General features: G+C 42.4%; 1 protein-coding gene across 3 annotated transcripts; it reads right to left on the bottom strand.

Annotated features, from left to right (window-relative positions):
• Positions 1-5,924: 5,924 nt before the first annotated feature.
• fam120b (family with sequence similarity 120B) lies at positions 5,925-24,455 on the bottom strand. Of its 3 annotated transcripts, none has more exons than XR_004569789.1 (15): positions 24,363-24,455; positions 23,920-24,057; positions 22,964-23,154; positions 22,390-22,523; positions 22,106-22,228; positions 21,610-21,801; positions 21,262-21,526; positions 19,812-19,995; positions 18,997-19,098; positions 18,529-18,701; positions 16,267-16,359; positions 12,538-12,775; positions 12,260-12,395; positions 7,275-7,479; positions 5,925-6,810 (listed from the first exon to the last, which is right to left on the bottom strand). XR_004569789.1 is itself a non-coding variant. In XM_034224351.1 (15 exons), the coding sequence occupies exons 2-15, from the start codon at positions 24,053-24,055 to the stop codon at positions 6,780-6,782; spliced, it is 2,172 nt and encodes a 723-aa protein (XP_034080242.1). In that variant the 5' UTR covers positions 24,056-24,057; positions 24,363-24,455; the 3' UTR covers positions 5,925-6,779. The 3 variants fall into 3 exon arrangements, 2 of the variants coding, with proteins under 2 accessions (XP_034080242.1, XP_034080243.1); XM_034224351.1 differs by having other exon boundaries at positions 12,569-12,775; XM_034224352.1 differs by having other exon boundaries at positions 12,569-12,775; positions 23,926-24,057.

Below are 24,455 nucleotides of genomic sequence, written 5' to 3'. Positions count from 1 at the left end.
CTTTTTGTCCCCCTCTTCTCCCCGCTGCAGCCTAGCAGCTGATATCAAAGCACGCTCCCCTCTCCTGCAGGGGGGCGTGGTCAGCTGCAGCTCACAGAATCAGCCCCTGCAAAAACAGTGCTGGAAAGAGCATATAGAGCGAAATGAGGCATGGCTAAAATGCACGATCTGTTTGGTATTTTGAAAAAAAAACTATATTTATATACTTTATATAGGTATGGCCCTACAATATATTGTTCAAATATAGCCTGATAGGTCACCTTTAAAATGTTTTCCAAAGTGACTTCTGATGTCTTTATATATCTGTAAAACCTCTCCTAACAGCACTATAAATGACTTACAGAGCCTTGCATTTTTTACAAGATGTAACTGGACTTTATAATATCCCACCATCAATAACACCCATCATGTACTGAGCTGATGTATGATCTACACACACACACACACACACACACACACACACACACACACACAACACACACACACACACACACACACACACACACACACACAAAAGAAATGAGGGTCCCAGGAGAGTGAGGAGATGGGCTGACATATGGCCAGCAGACCACTGCACTGGGTGGAGCAGGGTGTGTGTGTGTGTGTGTGTGTGTGTGTGTGTGTGTGTGTGTGTGTGTGTGTGTGTGTGTGTGTGTGTGTGTGTTGTGTGTGTGTGTGTGTGTGTGTGTGTGTGTGTGTGTGTGTGTGTGTGTGTGTGTGGTGTGTGTGTGTGTGTGTGTGTGTGTGTGGTGTGTGTGTGTGTGTGTGTGTGTGTGTGTGTGTGTGGTGTGTGTGTGTGTGTGTGTGTGTGTGTGTGTGTGTGTGTGTGTGTGTGTGTGGCTGCTGACTGAGGGTACAGATGAATAGACCAGTGGTTAGAGACAGTTGAAACTCAATATTAATTTCCACTGTTGCTGCCCTGCTGCTGCTTGTGTTTGTGTGTAACAAATAATATTGTCTTTGTGAATTAACTTTTAATATAACTGTTAACATTTTCTCACCTTCAAACTTTACAGATGTATTTCAACCACAAATAATCATAATAAAATCATTGAAAATAGTTTGTTTCTCAAGCTTCCCTAAGGCCAAAAATACAAAAAATACTTAAACAAAACAAAACACTTTCAGCAAGAGCTAAAGGCATGTTTTAAAAAACATCCAAAGCAACAATTTATGTAACTAATTAACTTCTTCGTAATATTAAATGTTTAGATTAACACTGATTTAAATACAACACAAGTCAAGTTTCCCCACTTTTATTTTCTCTGGTAAAAAGTGTATGTAGATATTTCTATCTTTGTCTTTAAATGGTGTATTGTAAAATGTTGTGTGTCCTGCTGTGTAAATGGTGAGGTTGGGTTAGTAGGACAATGACCTCAGTCAGCTACAGTATGAAAAACAAGTGTGTGAATGTGGAGAATAAAAGAGAAACGGGATAACGTAGGAGTGGGTCGTCTTGAAAAGGTCAATCTCATTTCATCAACATGTGGGAATTCCTCCACTCTGCCAGTCAATTCCTAAACATAAACACATACACACACACAGATACACACACACATACACACACACACACATACATACAGAGCCAGGGGTTGTTTGACGGGCTATTTGACTGAATGGCCTATCACCATGGTTACAGCAGCACTCCATCAGTCCATTCAAGGAACAGATGGCCGATGTGCAACAGGAGGCATATGTTTCAATGAACACACACACGTATTCACACAGGGGACAGACACACAAACACACACCCACGACACATACACACACACACATACACACACACACACATGCATGGATGCGCCCCCGCTCAGAGGGAGGGTATTGAACAACCAGCAGCATATGTTCCACTAGTCAGAGAGCATTCATTTCAAGGACAGAGAGAGAGGAGAGGAGAGGAGAGAAGGGGGGGGGGGGGGGTTGGAGATACGCAACAGAGGCAAAAGAGCGAGGGAGAGATGGGTGGAGGTGGAAAGAGATAAAAGAGGATGAGAGGAGTAAGGGAGGGAGCTGATAGGAGGAGCAGAGGGAGGGCGGGACAGAGAGCCACCACTGGACCCAAACACAGTGTATGAGCTGATGTTGACCTGGTGGTGAAGAGAGAGGCCACGCCCCCTTTTCTGTGCAGTAAAAACCTTAAGACACCTGGTGAGTGTTTTCAGCTGATTTAATGAGTGTTATCTGTGGTTATTAGACTCAAATAACTGGTATGTTTTATCATCTTCTCACTCAAAGAAGTCCCGTGTGAAACATTGCTTTACATTTCATTAAGCTGGCTTTTATCCAAAGCGTCTTTCAGTAAGTGCAATCAACCATGAAGACACAAACCAAGAACAGCAGGAACTCCTGCAAGAACATTAGCTCTCAATACGCCACACTGTTCTAGGTGTGACATATAGAAATGAGAAGTTTGTTGTTTGTTTTTTAAGTTGTTAGCCAAGGTGCCGTTAAACCAGACTACATTTTCAAGGTAAACCAGACATTTTTAATCATGTTATTTTATCTTTTTAGCACAATTGTATATTTAAAATAAAGGTTGTAGAAGAGCTGCCAATTAAATAGGCCTGGTTTAGTTTGAGTTACTCAAACACACACATGCACAAAGCAGTCTGGGAGTTGTTCCCTCTGTGTTTTGGCCTCAGCTAAAGAAAGACGTTTGTATTTATAGTCTCTGCTGTAAATACAGAAGGGTTATATTTGCTCACTATGGCTCTGTGTATTTTTGGACGACTGTGTCAATTTGGTGCGTGCGACAAAAACAACAAAAGAGCCATTACTGTGGCCAAGATTCTTTCTTTGTGTATTTACACACACACAGACACAGAGAAAAACACACTTACACAACACACACACACAATTCAACCAAGAAAACAAACAGGCCATCGTCTTTGTAGCAACAGCTTTGATGAATAAAGACACATCATTGCATAAATACAGGGGTTAATTGAGACAAAAGAAAGATTTGCAATATTTATAAAATGTGTTTAACCGGTTTTCCAATTCTTATGCTCACTCTGTATCTTAAGAGTAGCCTAAACACCAATTTGAAGGTGCTTGTTAACTAACTAGAACATGTGTAATTCCCCGTATAATAATAACAATTACACTCGCTAACAGCATGCTCATGTGTTAACAGGTGGTGTTGTAGTTCAGGTAAATTGCTGTCTTCTCTCAAGTTTTCTCCCAAAATGCTGTTATTGGATGCTGCAGAATTTGAACAACAAGGGAGCATTATGCATCTCATGCACTTACTGGTAACCATTTGCTGATTAACACAAAAAAGTACAGCTGAGGATGATGAGAAAATATTAAGTACGGACAACATAAGTGAATTACATGTTTCAACCTGTTTCAACCACATGGAGATACTATTATGGGGTTATGTATACCCAGAGACGGTCCACACCTGCGCACAACACTTACTAACAGCAAGAAGAAAAGTGTTTTGCTGCTCTGTATTCACTAACAGGGTCTTGGGCATGCACCTTGAGAACACTTTTATAGTTGTAACAAATCTAACTAAGACAAGAATGGAGAAATCATCTGAAAACACGTTATGGGCTCTGCTATTATTTAGAGACTGGTTAATGGAAAAGAAAATATGGCTAAAACATGTTTTGCAGCTCCGCCCATCCACTGCAGTACAATGCTTTACTATCTGCCGTTACACCTTTCTGTTTCCCGGGAGTGTGCCATCCGTCATCTACCGTACTGTAGGTAGACTTATTATAGATAAGTAGCCTACTTCATACAACCCCACTTCAATCAATCTGAACTATCCCTTTAAAATCATAAAAGTAAACGTCGTCATATCAAAACACATCATATCAAATACTTCACCACACCTCACCTTTCCAGAGGTAAATGTGTGGATTCAAGAGCTCTGCCTCAAAGTGGCCTGGCTGCTTCGGCTAAAGTTTGTTGAAGTGGTTTAGTGGTCAGGATGGGACCCATTTAGGTGCCACCCATTGGACACCACAAGGGTTTAAATGAAATCCCCTTGGGGCAGCTGGGTAACACAATTGGGTGCCTCGCTTGATGACTTTGGCAGGAAGAGAGCCTCAGAGACTTTAGATAAGACAGAGAGAGACTAAGACAGAAAAAAATGACAGCCTGTTGAATGACTGTCACCGGAGGGGAAGGAGGCCTGAGTCTATCCCAGGGAGGAGGCCTCGAAAGGGGGTTCAACTTTTTTGCCTCCCTGCTGCTGGAGGGACCACGCCCAGACCTCCACCACACACATACACACACACACACACACACACACACACACACACACACACACACACACACACACACACACACACACACACACACACACACACACACACACACACACACAGGAAGCCGATCTGTCGGGCAGCCAAAAGGGTTTCCTGTGGTTGAGGCAAGACTACCGACTCAAGATTGCTTGTGTTTTTTTTTACTCTTCTGTCTTCCCCTCCCCTCTTTACTCCACACTCATCCTGTTTTCTCTATTCTTAGTCCTCCACCTCTCCATCGACCACCCCTCTGGTGTGTTTCCTCCGCTCCTCATCTTCCTCTTCTCAATGTTTACCTTTCCTCTCCTTCATTTACACAGTTTTCTTTCCCTCTTCCTCTCTTCTTAACCTTCCATCCTTTGCTTCCTCCTCCTGTTATTGTTATTATGTAGAAGGGGCTAATGGACCCGGGTCATGTGTGTGTGTGTTGCCTGCCCCACCCTTATTGCCCCTCCTCATGGTACACACCCTCACACACTCCACAGTCACTAACCTCAAAACGCGCTTACACGCACACTTTCTCTGTTGTTTCTTCTGCTGCCTGTAGACTGAGAAGAAAAACAGGGAGTGGATGCTTTGGTCAAATCCCCTTAAAAACTCTAATATTCACTAAAGGGCTCTATTTCTGGTCCTCTAAGCCTAATACAACTTCAGAATGCAAATAACATGTTTAATTTGATTCTGTCACTTTTAGCAAAGATTCAACATCTCTTCAATACATGACTTGCTCTGTAATGAACGTATTACTTTATGCACTCCAATAGCATTGGTTTCTCGCCATCCACAGCTTAATGTTCATAAAACAGTCATATTTAAGAGTTTCCCTTCCAAATTATCTTTTGTGTATCAACTACTCACTGTATTCTTTTTGCTTGACTCCTTGGTGAAAAAAACAGAGAAAAGTCTTATTAAAAATGTGGGGCTGCGTTAACAAAAGCAAAACCATATCTAAAGACTAACTTTTTCTCAGTTTTTGTATTGTTTGATCGTCATAAAGGTATGAAATAAAAAGTTGGTAACACAGGCTGGCAATTGGTACACAAATGATCATTTTTGGGGTAAAGTATTCCTATGAAGGGATATTTGAGAGACTGTACTGTACTAATGTACAAATGTACATGTTGGCGTTCATTATTTTAAGGATACATATTTTCCATACTGCATTAAAATAGAATGATAAGTGTGTATCTTCAGTGCATGTAAGATATATATAGCTTGATAAGCAGCCTGAATGTAGGCCTGTGTGACGAGTGTCATTGAACCTCAGGAGAGCTAAGCGATGTAACTCAGCCACGCCAAACAGAGTCTCACTATCACTGTGTCAACACTCTGATTTCCCCTCAGATGTTTCCATCCGTTGAGAAATGTACTCTCACATTTCTTTAATGCTCTGCTTATAGGAAAACACACACACACACACACACACACACTCAAACACAGAGGAATGAAAGCACTCAGGCTGTGGAACTTTCTCTGCATCCTTTTCCTCTCCGGTGGGTTTTACGACGTTCACGGTGCAACAGGAAGACAGTCAGCTCGGCTGTAAAGGCTATACATTCCTCAACAACCCAACAATCCCACACACAGACACAGACACACACACAGACACACACACACGCACACGCACACGCACACAGACACAGACACAAACCACACACTCAGCTTAATGCAGTGAGGTTTTAATGTTGTCAGGCCGAATAGTGTCATCTGGTTCTGGGTCTTAATTGAATTCAAGAATAACGTTTCATTATATGCACAGAATAAAAGTGGTTGTTCCAACAAGAAAGACCTCCATGTGTTTTCCGAGGAGACAGAAAGAAAGAAAACAAAAGATGTAACAATTCAAGGGAAAATATCTTAAGAGACTCCAGTTTACGTATAACCTAATATCTATTGTATAAAATGGCTCCTGGTATCAGTTTACAGAAGTGTGTCAATCTCTGGCGCTGAAGCCCTATCCCAGCCGATACTTGAAACTAGCGTTACTGTTTATCCAGTTGAAACCATTCCTTTAAAAGGATTATGCCACTGGACACACACAGCTTTTAAGATCTTTCTCTTTTTATTGTGAGAGATAAGAGGTAAAAACAGCCTTGAGGATTAACCATTAATCCATTTGAAGTGGCATTTCTGTGTTTGTTTGGGGAGTGCTCATGTATATTTAAAATCTGCTGTCACTGTGAGACAGTTAAGTTGCCCTAAAATAAAGTACTGGCTTTAAAATTATTGACTTTAAAAAAATGTAATCTGTAAGGACAATTTCGAGCACAAAAAGACAAATTCAAGTTAAACTGGTAAATTGAATGATTTATTCCTAATCTCTTCATGCTGCCTCCTCCTAATCCCCGTATATCTACCTTCTGCATCCTTTAGACAAACATTCCTGACGGGTTAATTCACTAATCAGTTTGTTCAGAGAAATTTGATTACTTTGCTCCTTTCATCACGTCTTCCCCATCCTCTTAACTCCTCAAATCCTCCCCTTTAATCCTCCTCTTCTCTCCACTCGGTTAGGGGTTATGTTCCTGGTGCAGGAGGCTGTGACCATCTGAGAGGAGAGGAGAGGAGAGGAGAGGAGAGGAGAGGAGAGGAGAGGAGAGGAGAGGAGAGGAGAGGAGAGGAGAGGAGAGGAGAGGAGAGGAGAGGAGAGGAGGAACAATGACATTAGAGCAGATAAGTACAGAAGAAACATTGAAGAAGATGAAGAGCAGGCTGATCACTATAAGCACTCATTCCTACCTATGTCCATTAAGCTTCTTAACATTCACATGTAATGAAATGTACTTTTTAAATGTTGGCCATGAGGGTTGTGCAATAGGTCGCCATTGTCAGTATGTGCGTCTGTGTATTGTGTTTGTTCAAACGGTGTATGAGTGATGATATGTGTATGTATTTTAATGTTTACTATGTTTGTATATGTACATGTATGTGGAACTGCAGGACGGAGTCCAGAACAAATGTCCTTACAGAGACAATAAAGTATATCATATCGATATATATCCACACGGTTACCTAGGGGCCAGCTGGTATCTGCCTCTGCTGCGATGCGATCGACCTCTGGGATGAGGGTGAAAATGTTCTCCTCTCGTTCCTCCTCCTCCTCTCTCCCACAGTCTTTCTCGGTTTTCACATTTATTAGGGTCTCCTCTTGCCTCCCCTCTCTCCCTCCATCCTCCTCCGGTCGTCTCTCCTCTCTCGCTCCAGTTCTCCCCACCACCTGAAAGTGGAAAGTCCAAAAGAACGTGTTTTATTACAATGAGCAATTAGTCATTACATTACATTGCATTTAGCTGACGCTTTTATCCAAAGCGACTTACAATAAGTACATTCGACCAGGAAGACACAACCTTGAAGAAAACAGAATCATATAAGTACATCAGGTTTCATAGAGCCAAACATTTCAAGTGCTACTCAACTGGCTTTAGGTAAGCCAGTCCTTTATTAGTATAAAAGTACTTCGTTAATAGTTCTAACGCTCGAAGTGGAGTCGAAAGAGATGAGTTTTCAGTTTGCGCCGGAAGATGTGCAAGCTATCTGCCGTCCTGATGTCAATGGGGAGCTCATTCCACCATCTTGGAGCCAGGACAGCAAACCCACGTGTTTTCGCCGATGGGAACTTGGGTCCCCCTCGCAGCGAGGGCGCAACGAGTCGTTTGGCTGATGCAGAGCGTAGTGCACGTGCTGGGGTGTACGGTTTAACCATGTCCTGGATGTAGGAAGGGCCAGATCCATTCGCAGCATGGTAAGCAAGTACCAGTGTCTTGAAGTGGATTCTAGCAGTTACCGGAAGCCAGTGAAGGGAGCGGAGGAGCGGAGTGGTGTGGGAGAATTTAGGAAGGTTGAAGACCAGACGAGCCGCTGCATTCTGGATGAGCTGCAGAGGTCGGATGGCACATGCAGGTAGACCAGCCAGGAGGGAGTTGCAGTAGTCTAGGCGTGAGATGACGAGAGCCTGGACCAGAACCTGAGTCGCTTTCTGAGTCAGCTGGGGACGTATCTTCCTGATGTTGTAAAGCGTGTATCTGCAGCAACGGGTTGTAGCAGCGATGTTTGCAGTGAAGGACAGGTTGTTATCTAGGGTCACACCCAGATTCCTTGCAGTCTGAGTCGGGGAAACAACTGAGGTGCCGATGTTGATTGTTAGGTCAAGAGTGGGACAATCTTTTCCCGCGAGGAAGAGCAGCTCAGTCTTGTCAAGGTTGAGCTTGAGGTGGTGAGCAGACATCCACTGAGAGATGTCAGCTAGACAAGCAGAGATGCGTGCAACTTGAACACACTGCTCTGCCAAAGTCAACTTCAGTTATCAGTATTGTCTATGGTCGAAATGCAAAGGGCTTTAGTGGTATGATGGGTATTTATTTTATATTATATGTATTGGGGACTAGGTTTGACATTTTTTATTTTCATACTATACTTATTTTGTCTTGAAATGTTGACGTTATAGAGAAATACTTTGTGCTTGATTTTCTGGCCACTTGAAGCAAGCAGGAAATAGAGATCATCTTGTGATGGAATAACACTAGTCTCAAAACCAAATGTGTACATTATTTAGCTAGACTGCCAATGAGTCCTCGCCTCTTGCTCTCAGACTAAGCCAATCCTGGAAGTAAACAATCATTTTAACTTTCTCAACTACACACATCTGTACAATTTAGTGACTGCATCTTTCAACACTATTGAAGTCACAAACTCAGGGCACATGCAGAAATAAACTGCAGAGCCATGGGAGAGCAGCTACACTGGATTCACTGTTAAAGAGTGTAATTGCAAGGGCAGGCGGGCAGAGGAGATATTTGCTGAGGAGACTAAACATCAGGCCCGATTCCAAACAAAAACCAAACCGGGCCCTCAACAATACCACATAGCGCCACCACTGCTCTCACGCACACACAAACTCTCTGTCTCACACACACTCTGTATCCCCACAGTTCTGTAGTAATGATTGGTGTCTGGGTCTGGCAGAAATGAAACACTGAGGTATAAAGAGTGTATAGCCTTCCATCTATAAAACCAGAAACATCCTCATGAGACCCACTAAGGGTTGACTTGACAGTTTTTTGCGCAATTTGGAGACTCTGCGACAACATGGCAGGCAGAGATATGGATAAGGTTTACAAGGAACAGGGTTGAAAAGAAACTGCGGGTTCAGATTTCATAAATTACTGCTGAGTCGTCTTCTGACCACCGCGCTGTGAAGGGAGAACAAGACAACCAAGTGAAGAGCATCATGCTCCAATCTCAGACACCATCCACTATCTGTCAACGGCCAATACGTTGGGGGGTCCGGTGTAGCAAGCGGATATCCTGGCCAAGACTTACTCTACTGTGCATTGTTTACATCCTGATGAGCCGTTTGAGACACGAGAATGGAGTTGGTGTTGAGTGGCAAAAACGACAGGATTGTTTTACAAGTAGCCATATTACCATAACATAAAAAGCTGTTTCCAGGTCTTTCATTGATTGGTTGCACCTCTTTTACTTGTATCTGAGACTGATTTTTTAAAATTGTATTCAACTAGTTATGATCACATTTTTAATTGATCGGGTAGGAGTTGTTTATCTGCATGCAACCAAAGGCCGCTTAAACCTGATTGATGAATGCAACTCAGACTATAAAAGCTCAGTATACAGTCGCTTACAGATTCTGCATTCATAAGCAGATATCTGAGATTGATCATATTCAGAAAGGCCACACTAACACGAACAAAGGCGTAGGTGGGTAAGGGTGAAAGGGTTTGAAAATCTGTGAATAATACCAAGGAAAAGCTTCTGGAGAATGTCAAGGCTCTGTACGCAGCACCAGAAAGTGAATAACAGTGGAAAGAAACAGAGAGAAAGGGTTAAGAAAAAAAATCAAGAAAAATAAAAGGATGAGGAGTTATACGGAGGGGAACGACTGTGGGGAAGGGGAGCACAAAGAGGGGGGGGACAGAAGAGAGAGGCCTGTAATCAGTGAGTCTTGTTGTGAGTCTTAAAATAGAGCTCTCTATAAACAGAAACCTACTATTACTAGTGCACTGACAAAGCACGTCTGGAGCTAAGTGTGCACGTGTGCGTGCGTGTGCACGTGCACAGGGTGGTATGCATTAAGGCCGCAGCACACATGGAGCTCGTTACAGCGCGGCCCTCTGGGTAATGTGGTTCGGTGAGGGGCACCAGAGAACTACAACCACAGATGAGCTGTCAGAGTGCAATGTTTGGCTCCAGCAGTATTTTCATCAGTTTTTCATTTCAACCACAGCGTCTTTCTAACTTCTAACGAACACATCACTGCGGGATGTTTTACTTCTCTGTACTTCGGACAGTCATTCGAAATAAAGACTAGCTCCAAAACTAGAGCCACATGAGCATAAAACAATACAAACATCATCATTCTACTTTTATAATGTTAGACATTTAGCTTATTATTGGCTGGTTTACAGTAGAAAAGTATGCATGGGAAGACAAAGAGGGTGACGTGCCACAAAGGTCTCCAGACAGATTTGCACAGGCTACGTTGTGGTTACAGAATATGCATCTTAACCACTGGGCCACCAGGGCGCCCTACAAACACCCAAACATTTCTTAATTCAGGTCAAAACGTTTTCTCTCTTTGACCTTTATTTAACCAAGATGGTCACAAGATCAAAAACTCTTTTTCCAAAGAGTCCCAGCATAAATAGAACATAATTATGTTACACGAGAGAACAAAGAAAAAACATTTAGTGAAGAGTGAATTTTGAGTTAAAGTTAGGAAGGAGAATAAAATAATAGAGAATAGAATTGGGAGGGATGAAACCCTCTTTAATGGTCACACATGCAGAGCACACAGCACACAGCGACATTTGGCCTCTGCATTTAACCCATCCTAGTACCAGGAGTCTAGCACTAGGAGCAGTAAGCAGCTATTGAACAGCGCCCGGGGAGCAATGGGAGTGGGGGGGGAAGGGGGGTGTCCGGTGCCTTGCTCAAGGTCACCACGGCAGGGCAGGAGGTGAACTGTCGCAGTAGCAGTCCACACTCCATATTTAGGTCTGGTCGGGGACTTGAACCGGCGACCCTACAGCTCCCAGTCCAAGCCCCTACTGACTGAGCCGAACAGGCACAAATCACTTTTAAAGGTCCCATGTCTTGCTTTTCTGGTTATTACCCGTCCCCTTGTGTTATGTAGCTTTTTATGCATGTAAACGGTCTGCAGAGTCACAAACCCTCAAAGTACACCCTGTAGTGAGTACAACTCTAACACAGAAAAGACCTGTCTGTGCTGCCCCAGAACGCCTCATTGGAGAATTCTCTTTTTCCATTTTTTGCTTCCTGAGTATAGTGACGTAACGATATCCAGGTCCAAATGGACCAACCCGCGGAGCTCCTCACACACACACACTTACTCAGCCTTATATGTTCTCAGCCGCGGTACTCCGCGGAGCTTCACCGGCACACACACACTCACTCAGCCTTATCTTTTCTCAGATGCAGCAACCAGGAAACGACACCAGTAATACAGCTCACACTGTCCGCTCCTCGAGCCTCAAAAGGCGAAGCAGCGAGCCCCGCAACGTCCCGCCAACACGGCACCCAGACCCCACGCAGCATTCTCATCTGTTTGTCATTTTCTGGTGGCTAACAAACGCCATTGTAACACATAAACACTGATGTTCCGCTGTAACGGTGGTGGACTCATCAGAATAGAGTGGGCGAGCTGACCAATCAGAGCACAGTGGGCTCATAGGGAGGGGGGGCAGGGGCTCCAACAAGCCGTTTAGGACAGAGAGTGAATACACATACTATACAGAGATGCTGTATGAGAAACCAATGTGATTTTGGAACATTGAACAATGTAAATCTATTCTAGTAGACCTCAACAATGGAATTATGATCAGTAGAAATGGCCATGTCATGGGACCTTTAAGACACATCTCAAGGATTCTCATTATCTGCCCTACTGAAAACAACTTGTAAAGTTGGCTAAGGTTGTAAATGGCTAGTGTTAATCTCTGATGATCAGTCTTGTGTCTCACCTGTGTGTCTGTCTCTGTTTGGGGGTCCAGGAGCTTGTTGTGGTGCTTTGGGTCTGGACTGCAGGACTCTGCCTCGCTTCCTGCAGGTTTCTGTAAGTTTCTCTCTCAGGCAGAGAAACTGAGACAAACAGAACGGCTGGAGAGAGTCAGACAAAAACACACAATGGATTACATCTCAATATCAATCTTTTCATTTATTGTAAAAGTTTGCAACAGAAGACATCTGTGTAATATTTGTCTCTCCCCAAAATCATGCCACATACAACACAACCACATACATTCCCCTTTTTGTTTTCCATCTCCACTCACATCGCGGTCCAGCAGCACAGTGTTGTCTGAGCCACTGTGAGCCAGCAGGTACTTTGAGTGGAACAGCCGTCCATCGAAGCTGCTCCAAGGCATGAGGGCGGCGCCGGGCAGCGGGCCGCCGCTCGCACAGTTAGCCCCCAACAGGTGGGCCAGTCCCCGGACGTAGAGAGAGCCAAGCTGCACCGCCCGACTGCACAGGAATGGCAACTGACAAAGAACATGGAAGAAATGTTTGGTTTTACATTTGGTTGTTAGTTCATCTTCATCAGGAGGCTTGATCATTTGAGACAATGTGCCTTAAAGATAAGACAACTATGACTGCAGCAACAGTGGCTGTGTCTGAAATCACTCATTCATTTCCTACACACAATCCAGGGATAGCGGAATATATAATCGGTGTAGCAAAAGAAAACACTTTTGGATACTCAGATAATTTCTCTGTACTGTTACATAATAGCTGTTGCACAATTCATTCAATCCAGATCAATGCTAGTGGACCATCCATAATAAATGAGCCAAAAAAAAAGTTGTGTTGAGTTATTTGTTTACAAAATACTTGGAGTAATTCACAAGTGGAATTTTATCTCACAATAAACACTTTTACTCCTTCTCCTCTCTTGAGTGTACCATGTATCCTTAAGTGCAATGCCTGATGGTATATATAGCTTTCTTAGCATAGCTCTCTGCAGCATAGCATCATTTAAACAGTCTCGCTGTAGAGAGCCATCTGTTTCTTCAATATGCTTAGTGTCACCATCCAGAACAAATTTCTAAAATGTTTACTCACAGCTGCTTCAACAATTAGTGTTTCCCAACCCAAATTTGCACAACCTTATTTTCTCAACCCTGAAGCATAAATCAGACAATTATATACGACGCAGACCACCACCAGACTTCACTGCCACGAGCAGCAAGGTAAAGTGATTGGCTGGTCTGGTTTCTGAATTTCACGCTTTTTATAGAAACAAAAGAAAATGTCTGTCTTAATTGACTCAATTCTTTCTGAGTCGACTAATCAATTAGTCAAGAATCTTGAAAAAGCACTATTTTATGTTATGTTTACGAAAGATGTGAATTTTTTCATTTTCTTTCAATCAGCATTAAAAAAGCATAAAAACCAATTAAATAAACCTTAATTGAAATATACCACGAAAAACAATTAGTCAACCTATATTTACTTGATTTATGTTAAATATGAATGCGACTCCTTTTTATTTGTTATTTATGATAGTTTCAGTTGACCCATTAAGGGAAACACAGGGCTAGGGTTGCATTGTTTGCTGACAAAGACCATAAAAGGCGAGAAGAAAAGAAGATACTGGAGGAGGACAATAAAGAAAGAGAAGATGAAGAGGTTGAAGAAGAAGCTGAGAGCAAGCTAACTGTGACGACAGCATGCAGATGTTCTCCCTGTGTGTGTGTGTGTGTGTGTGTGAGTGTGTGTTTTCTGCTCTCACCTGTCCTCTGGCAGATAGCGTGATTACACGCACGCATGCACACACACACACACACACACACTCACAGCCCTCCCTGCCACCTGCTTCCAGTCAAACACAGCTTCACCTTCTGAAAACAATGAACCACTGGACAGAGACACAAAAGCCTGAAAGAGCACACAAACACACTGCGACAAAGAGAGAGGGAGAGAAAAGAGATAAAGAGCAACGTGAAGAGGGATATAAAAAAGGGAAAGTGGTTGAGAATATAAAGAAAAAGAATATGAGAACACACAAAGTGAGAGAGACAAAGACAGAAACGTGTGTGTGTGTGTCCAGCGGGGCGGAGTGTGCTTGGTGTAAATAGCTCCATGTGGTGAGCGTCAGCCAGGACAGACAGGCGACTGTCGCCAGCACTCTCTAGGTCTCTCTCTCTCTCTCACACACACACACACACACACACACAATCAACACACGCACACAATCACAGTCCCATGGGGAGGAATGTTGCAACAAACCCAATATATCCCCAAAACTACCCACAACCCCTTTCCCTCCCCCCCCCCCCCACACACACACACACAAATGGTGCAGCTAATTTTCACTCAGAAGACGCACTCATGCACACACACTATTTACATTTGAATTAAAAGAAACTTGTTATTGGGGTGTGTAGTGAAGAAACAAGGGACAGGTCTGATGTGATGCGCTGAAGGGAGCAAGCCACTGTGTACACAAACACACACAAACATCAAATAGCAATGAGTGTGTGTTGAACCACCTCCGAGTGCATATGTGAGCATACTCATGTGTTGAATTTGTGTGCGTGTGTGTGTGTAGGTAATCCATACACTAGTTAACCCCCATGCTGCAACTCTGAACTTCTCCCAGACTGCATATTCAAATCAACGCCCAGCCCTAATTATTGTGTAGAAAACAGTCGAGCACCAAAAATACAAATTACTAGACATAAGTATGGTAATTAAGCAGTAAAAATAAATGGCGCTACAACAAGGCAGCAAACAGCACAGCCGTTTTCCCAGAGAATGGAAAAGCACAGCTGACTCTCTGATCCTCGAGTCTGTGAGAGTTCACAAGAGGAGACCAAAGTAACCATGAAGCATCGCTGATTCAGGGACGTTTCTGTCCAGATGGAGACTGCAACTATTGAGTATAGGTATTATCGAATGAATGATCAACTATGAATTACTCCTATGATTTAACGGACTATTAAGCCTTAGTTAATGGAGCACAACGTTTAAATAAGTCCCAAACATACTCAAATAAAGTTGGAGGAGAAAAATAAGCAAATCCTCACATTTAGGAAACTGGAAAAGGAAAGAGTTCAGTGTTTCTACTTTATACATAACTAAATTAATTGTCAAAATTATTTCTAAATCATTTTCGGTCCATTTCTGTCCAATCACGTCGTTCTGAACATCAGTTCTTCATCATTGAGCAGCAGATTGCTGCTCTGATCATTCAGATTGTAATGACCTACACTTGTCTGCAGCTAGTTGTACTTTGTTTATAAATTAAAGACACACCAGCAATCCAAGCTGTTCACGATGTTTGTCTCATGGTGCAACTTTACCTACGGCTGCGACAGTGATGTCGTATTGAGCTTTCAGGATGTCTTTGCATAAATATGTGTATTTGTTGATGTTGTATTCCCAAATAATATATTCATTGATGAAAACTAGACAAATGTATGTGTTTTTTAAAAGTTTTTCATTGCCATAACTACACTGTAGCTAATGTGCTAATGACAATAAAGCCTTGAAACGTGGACTGTATTTATATAGCACTTTATCCAGTCTTTACGACTACTCAAAGCGTTTTGACATATACAAGTATTCACACACATGCAAGGTGCCAGCTGCTCGATGACACTTAAATACACTTCACAGTCGCCCAAAATTAAACAGAAAATTACCATTAGCAATACAAACATACTGCAGTTGAAGAAGAATTGTTTTGGGTTATTTGTTTATTTATTTGTTTTTCTTGGGGCACAATCAGCAGCTTATTTATGTTTTGTCCCCATTTTCTCCTCACTTTCTATAACTGGAAACACTTTCTCCACTGTGTTTGTCACAAAAAGGCCTTGTTTACAGTCAACTGCAGGGCACATTGTCTTTGTGCGGCAGGAAACTCAACAACTTGAGGGAGCATCGGGACGAAGCCAGTGAGTACAAATCTGAAAACTGATCTGTTCTGAAGAGAAAAAAAAGTATTGAAGAATGTGTGTTTATTACTAACCTTGATATGTTGAAGCTCCTTCTGGGATTTAAGTCTCAGACACACAGCCTGACTCAGGTAAGCATCACAGTCCTCCTGAGACAACGTTTGTATCTGAAAACACACACCACACATACATACACACAAACACACACACCCGCACAGTGGACAATATATGGTTAGCCAATTCAATCACATCCAGTGTGTGTTCTGTGTGGCTCAGTTTGTTTGGTCTGCTGTCTGTGCAACAATTCAACAGAGAAAGGAACAATGCTGGATGCAGAAACAAGGCTGCCCAGTTGTGTGTACAAAACAAACAAACCCTGCAGCTATTTAAATTGAAGAGTGACGAGGGAATGTGAATGCAGCAGCGATCAGACAACAACAGCTACTGCTGTCTGTCGGCCTGACCACTCATCCAACGGCAGCCTGACAAGATGCTCTTCTGTCTGTCTGATGGTCCTTCATCCATTTAAATGATTGGCTTCAAGTGTCCATCTAAATCTGTCTAAAAGGCTGCCTGTTAATGTAAGTGTTTGTAAGCACTTTGTTCAAATCTGTATAAAAAAGTGCTTCTGGGTAGAATTTGGTTAACATTTAGCTGATTTGTAAAAATATCACAGATTGTATGTTTGATTCTGGTCACTGTTCATGTGTTTTTGTTGTGTTTTTAAGTTTGTTTGTTACTGTAAAAACAATGTGGTTGGTTCTAGGAATTGGGCAACAGGATTTTATTGCGATTTGTAATAAAACACTATTTTTCTTAATTGTGAATATTCTCACCTGTGACTTGAAAAAGCTGGCTTGCTTGCGATTTTGTTAGAGAAGAAGAAATATAGCATTTTAATTCAAAAGGTAATAATGGCAACATATTTTGACAAGGAAGAAGAATGCATAGATTTAAAATAGACGATATCTCTGGATCTGCTGCATCAATTTTGATTTACAAAATATATACTTTCTACCTTCAATCCGACGATGTTATTGGAATGCAATGATTGATTACAGTTCCTTGAAACTAAACTAAAGCATTGTATATTTCTTATACACAAAGATGTTTCAATCAAAGCACTTTGAAAACACTTTGATTATTTTCTTTGGAAATACATTTTTTGTCTTTTTGTTATGTAGTTGATAAATGAATCTACAGTGTAATTTGTGTTTCGATTCTGCAAAATGACGCATGCACCTTTACCCAGGTGTTGTGCTCCCGTGATTTCTTGTGTGTTAAAGCTCAATCAGATGACGTATATGCAGTATGTACAAAGCAAAAACACAAATCTCTGCTTCTTTAACAAACTTTGAAAAGTTATCTCTTTGCTAGGACAACAAGGCATTACAACAGAATTACAAAAAGGACACATTACAATGTAGAACCAAAATAAGGACCCGATTGTAATAGGGTGAATAAGGTATTGGCTCTTAAGATATTCAAAGCTCCTGGGTGGTTATCAGAGCCGGTGTTGACGCAAGAGCCGGAGTTACAAAGACCAGTGTCTGCGGCTAAACTGGGCCCTGCGTGATAGTGGCTACCATTAAGCCAAACAACAGAGAACAGACTGTCAACAAGTGATGTTTAACTCCAAATCACAAGTTGACAAAGGGTGGAATAATTACTGTATATACTGCTGTAGCAAATCCCATATCAAAAGCTGACTTGTGTGTTTAATTGTCACCAAATACATTAGTCTTTCATTTTCTGTTTACATAAATCACCAGGTGTAGCTTTACTGTCCATACACTGCCATTATCTGGACTGAAATGCCTCAGTAGAAACTGATGCCTCCTCATTGAGCATTTTAACATATTCATTGAAGGCTAGGCCAAACATGCAGCCTGACCAATGAAAACCAGAACAGCCACATCAATCTCAGTGAAGTACCCATGACTAATAATGTGTTCATGTGTTTTAGCAATTAGAACACCCACCATGAAGAAAACCACGTATGTATTTTCAATTAAAATAACATAAAACGTAATGAGATTTTCCATTCATTGTTTCTATAGACATACATTCTGACACATGTATATGATTCTTGAGATATGGGAGTGATAAGTCCCATAATGAAATTATTGGACTGCTTGTTCAAATCTTGAGTGGGCTTTTCAGTTTCCCTTTTTGGACTAAATGTAGTTAGACAAAGTATTTCCACATTTTCCTGCTAAATTCATTTTACTCAAATAATCCCTCCTCTGCATGTGTTTGAGCTAGGCTATTGATCTCTGTTTATTTCCTTCCTTATCCTAAAAACTATCAAAGAAAAAGGAAAGAGTTGGTGATACCTGGAGGGCTATGTAGGTGACGAGGCAGAGAGCAGCCAGGAGAGAGTCTTCAACAGCTCCATATAACTCTGAAAGCTCCTGGCAGTCAAACATCGAAAGGAAGGACTTCAGGCGGAGAGACGAAACCTCAGGACCGTTACCGAACCATAACAAGTCCAGAACGGGCTGATTATCTACACATTCAAACAGAGAAAAACATGCTGTCTTTGTGTTGAAAAACACTCCAGGAAAAGAGGCAAATGCTTTTAATGTATTAAGCACAACCAGGCGAAGCTTCTCACAGCCTTTCCGACACTCATTGATGCCGAGGAATAATTTAATTATAGAGGAAATTATCATTCCAATGAAGCATTAAAAAACATTAAAAACACTCATGTCCTCATCGTCTTAATTATCATCACCTGGCATTACTAGATGGAAATCAGATTGTGTATGTGAAGTATGTGAGGAAAACAGCAGGTACAGTACATTGGAGGCTGATTGGAACGGGATGGACCATGTCAGGCTCCTTCAGAGCGTTTCCAGCGTAGACGAACCATTCCCTGATGGCTGGAAGGTCGACCCTGCTGCCTGAAAACACAGAGTCAGAGTTAGGGTCAGCCAGTTTCACACACGCACTGCAACCCTGACATTATTTATACTTTACCCGGAGGAGCTGCATTTGAAAATGTTAATGTTCTAATCATTCCTGCTTGATATCAAACGTACTTTTACCTGGGGTATAGCTGGGATGTCATTAAACTGATACTGTGGTAACAAGTTGATGCCACACTTTTGAAAACGTCACCTTATTCGTGCCCACTGGTACGGTAAGAGCTTAAGACTAACAGTGTCACTTCCTCCTGTGGTGGATATAAAATGAGTTTGAGATGCAGTAAAATCACTATCAACTCTTCCAGGTGACACACCCTTTTCCCACCTGATAATGCTACATTGTAAACATCAAATCTGTGTAGAAATTGGCAGGAGGAGGGCTAAAGAGGTCATTTATGAACAAATGATGATCCGGCAATGTAACCTTGGTGTTATATGCTCCATGTCAGGCCTCCTGCCGCTCTTCCCAGGCGTCACACCTGGCCTAAACCAAACAGAGTATGACTACATGGTTGGTATACTTGAGACTCTCCTGAGAAAGTTACATTTGCTTGAGTACATTTTTGTGATTATGACCTTATGTTACATTTGTTGTTCTCTGACTTAATGCATGGTTTAGCCAGGGTGCATGTGTGTCTGTATCTGTGTGTATATATGTATTTATGATCTCCAGTAATCGACTGTCCTACCTTCATGCCCGTTGAACAGCAGCAGCCCATAGATGCGTTGTCTGCAGGGCTTGTAGACGAGTGCCTGAGGCAGCAGCTCAGTGTCCTCCTCATCCTCCAGAGTGTTGCTACACTCAATCACTCCCTCACACAAAACACTGTAAACCATGAAACCCTCTGCTGCTACATGCTTCTCTCTACAGGCCTGGAGAAGAACACATTTAAACATAATGAGATCATTTGATATGTAATATATTGTGTATTATAGCGTTACAGTAACAGATAACTTGTTGAGTTGCTGATCACTGGAAGAAAGATTTGAAAGTAGGAAAAAAATGTGCACACTTCTTATGCTCCATATGCATATCTATTTAAAGGTCCCATGACATGCTTTTCTGGTTATTACCCGTCCCCTTGTGTGTTATGTAACCGGTCTGCAAAGTCACAAACCCTCAAAGTACACCCTGTAGCGAGCAAAACTCTAACACAGAAAAGACCTGTCTGTGCTGCCCCAGAACGCCTCATTGGAGATTTTTCTTGTTCCATTTTTTTCTTTCTGAGTATAGTGACGTAACGATACCCAGGTCCAAATGGAACAATCCGCGGAGCGCCTCACACACACACACACACACACACACACACACACACACACACACACACACACACACACACACACACACACACACACACACACACACACACACACACACACACCACACACACAACACACACACACACACACACACACACACACACACACACACACACACACACACACACACACACACACACACACACACACACTCAGCCTTATATTTTCTCAGCCGCGGCTCCGGGGATCTCCGCACACAGCCAGACTGTGAGTGTGTGTGTGTGTGTGTGTGTGTGTGTGTGTGTGTGTGTGTGTGTGTGTGTGTGTGTGTGTGTGTGTGTGTGTGTGTGTGTGCTCAGGCTGAGTTCCGCGGTGTCTCGCAGACCCCACGCAGCAACCAGGAAACGACACCAGTAATCCAGCTCACACTGTCCGCTCCTCGAGCCTCAAAGGACGGAGCAGCGAGCCCCGCCAACACGGCACCCAGACCCCACGCAACATTCTCATCTGCTTGTCACTGGTGTCATTTTCTGGTTTCTAACGCCATTGTAACACATAAACACTGATGATCCGCTGTAACGGTGGTGGACTCATCAGAACAGAGTGGGCGAGCTGACCAATCAGAGCAAAGTGGGCTCATAGGGAGGGGGGCAGGGGCTCCAACAAGCCGTTTAGGACAGAAAGTGAATACACATACTATACAGAGATGCTGCATGAGAAACCAATGTGAGTTTGGAACATTGAACAATGTAATTCTGTAGACCTCAACAATGGAATTATGATCAGTAGAAATGGCCATGTCATGGGACCTTTAAGTCAGAGGAGGTTTCGGCTCTCAGGTCTTCTCCATTGATGAGTTAAAGGAGGTACAGGACATACCTTTAATATTTCTGAACTAACATGTTTCTCAAAGGCAGAGGAAGGTGCAGAGATGTCACCGAGCTGAATAGCTTCCTCTCCAGGTAGTAAATAAGAGCGAACGCCTCTCTTCAGTAGCTCTCTGTGAGGAGCTGACAGATTCAGAGTCTGAGGGATGAGCCCAGTCTCTTGCTCCTCTCTGCCCCACACAGAGCTCACGAGATGGGATACAGCCATAACCATCTGCCCCTGGGGAGCACCAGAGTGTGCTATGGGGTTGTCTATCCTAAGAAACAAAAACATTGATTAAAAGCAACTTTTAAAGATGAATTCAACTAAGAGCAACCCTCAATGTAAAACCCAAGTCACCTGTATGTTGCCATGGCGTTGTTCCTGATGTGCATCATCTTATCCTCTGACACCACGTCGTTACCTAGGAGACAGGCCAGCAGTGGTAGCTGGGCAACAGTCAGTCCGATGGTTTGGCAGAGCCTCTGTCGGTCGTACATGACCGTGGTGAGGCTGTGTATCCGCAGCTTTGCCACAGAGAAGCAGGGGGCACTTTAAAAGATACAACTTTCTCCATGAGCAATTTATGAATAAATTCCCGAAAATCAAAAAATCAATTTCAGCACTTAAACTGTAAGCAGGTACTCTAATGTGAATTAGCCTGCTTTAAAAAGCTATTCTTGATTTCTTCCTATTATTTGTATTACCCATACTGCATGGAATTATCAACAGATCCTAAAAGATAGTAAAGTTCAATGAATTTCAAACTCTGTGCAAATGTTTTATCAGTTGATTTTAATGTTATTGAAAACAATATGCCTTTAGGTCGATATATTTACTCTAATATTTAACAAACCTGTCATATATGATGAAGTCGGAATCCTGTCCCAGAATACCCATACTACCATGCTGACGAGCATAGCTGGCAATCTCATAGTCAGCCTCCCGCACTGAGCAAAACACCTCCTGACCCAGTGACCTGCGAACAGCCAAATATACATTAAGAAAAGTATAACAAGAACGATTATTGGATATCAGATTCAACCAATTGTAAAATAACTTGCGAACAATTAGAAACTTATTTTCACAGTGTTTAGAGATGACTGTGATTTCATCGTAATTGGTCTTGAAAATGCTGACCTGAGAGCAAAGCGTGTGAATGTTGCCAGACCAGAAGGCAGACAAAAGAGCTCTCTACCGGGCTGCTCTCCTTGAGCTTTGATGTGACGAAACAGTTTAGAAATCTCCCCGTTTACTCTGCGTCTCCTCTTCACCTGTGGACAGAAGGAGATGTTGTTCACAGAAGGATGATCTTCCCCCGGGCGCCGTTCATAATGGCAGCCGACTGCTCCTAACACTAGGATGGGTCAAATGCAGAGAAACCATTTTGTTACATAGTAAGTAGGCCTACTGTATAATGACAATAAAAGGAAAAAAAAGAAAAGAAAATTGAGTAAATCACAGTCCTTCTGCAAGTTAATAGTTAAATATGAGAGCCGTTTCATACTTTGTGTGCGACATGCTATGACATTATTAAAGGGATACTTTGGATGTGATTGGATGACAATAAAGTTGAAGTTGAACTTAACAACTGCACTATAGTGCTACAGAAAACTCTGTATAAACTATGTAACTGAAGACAGTGAAGGCCCGGCATGCACCATATTCAAGCTTGATTATTTGAACGCCAAAAGTTCAGAGTTTCTTTTCTCACCCACTCCTGTCTCTTCTGCTCTTCCACCACTCCGTCGAAGAAGAAGACCAGTCTGATGCCAGCTGAGCTGAAGGCCTCCACCCAGCCCTTCAGCCCATCCATGTACTCCCTCCACTGCCCCCCACACACCCAGTCTTTACACGAGTACCAGTGGCGCAGGCAGGCCATACCATCCACAACAAGTGTGGGTCCTGATGGGTGGGGAAACACAACTGTAACAAAATGCCGGTCTGCATGCTAACCCAAATTATTGACAGAAAGACATTTGTAATTTACTGTCATTTTGACTCTTTTGGTTTTATTAGATCATCAAGATTGTGTTCCTGATTGTTTCCAGCCATTCACACTGATATCCTTGGCTGTCACTGATTTACCTTTGTCTGTATTCCTGTTTGCACTACTCTACGGATTCAAGCTACCAGCTTCACTTGATGATAAGTCTACGTATGTAGCTGGGAGCAGCAGCGTTTGTATTGGTAATCAAGTAACCAACTACCATAGCTTAAAATAAGATACTTGACTTGGCCAAAAGAAGATACATAAAATGCTTTAAACTAATGTCATACTATAAATATCTATATTATGAAAAGATGTGTATAAAATGTATTTTTGATTTGTTCAAATGTACAGCTAATTTATTGGCTCATCGCCCAGGCCAGACAGATGCACGTAATAATAACAGAGTCACAGAAACACTACACAAAGAAGCACAACAACTGCAACAAGACATCAAATAAAACCAACAAGGGGCAAAACAACCACAGCAAAAATCAATAAGGCTGCAAATAGAGCAGAAGCAGCTGCAAAGAGACACAAAAGCTCAAACAACCACAAAGAGACACAAAACTACTAAAAACGATGACAAACAACTGCAGGAGACACAACATTAAAACAAAGATGAACAGAACAACCTAACACAACTTCTATGTCTACTTGCACACTGATATAAACTCAACTGGTACTGTTAGTAGTGGTCGTGCAGCCTGTCTGTCTTTTAGCAGCGTGTTGTCGGGACATTTCTCTCAGGTTCACAGACACACACGCCTCTGGACAGCAGCGGTCCATAAAGCTCTGAAGACCTTTCACACCCATTCCTGCAGAGAAGAGACAGAAAGGAGAGTTCATTCACAATGTGTCAGGTAACCAGCAGTGTATTGAACGGCCGCTTTAATGGCAATGTGTAACGTCTTGTGTATGCATTTCATGAGTGTGACTGTTTCTGTTGCACTTCGCAGAAAAACAGACTGTGACTCTATTCAAGAAAAATGGATCTCAATGCTAACAGTTAGCTTAGCTTCTAACCTCTCATTGCGAGGCTTCTGAGTGACCTGTGCTTACAAACAAACTAGTATGTGAATACTTTCGCCCCATATTAGTGCTTCGCATAGCAGAGACTTACTTTAATATTGGTGTAAGTGAGCTGCATGTATCCGTGTTGTGTCTACTTGGTGTAAATTCAAATTACTTCCGCTATGTTACGCATTGGGTGACG

This window comes from Gymnodraco acuticeps, unplaced genomic scaffold (assembly GCF_902827175.1).
Source record: "Gymnodraco acuticeps unplaced genomic scaffold, fGymAcu1.1, whole genome shotgun sequence".
NCBI classification, from domain to species: domain Eukaryota; kingdom Metazoa; phylum Chordata; class Actinopteri; order Perciformes; family Bathydraconidae; genus Gymnodraco; species Gymnodraco acuticeps.
The sequence above is the reverse complement of the archived record's forward strand: the minus strand, read 5'-3'. Positions and strand labels throughout refer to the sequence as shown.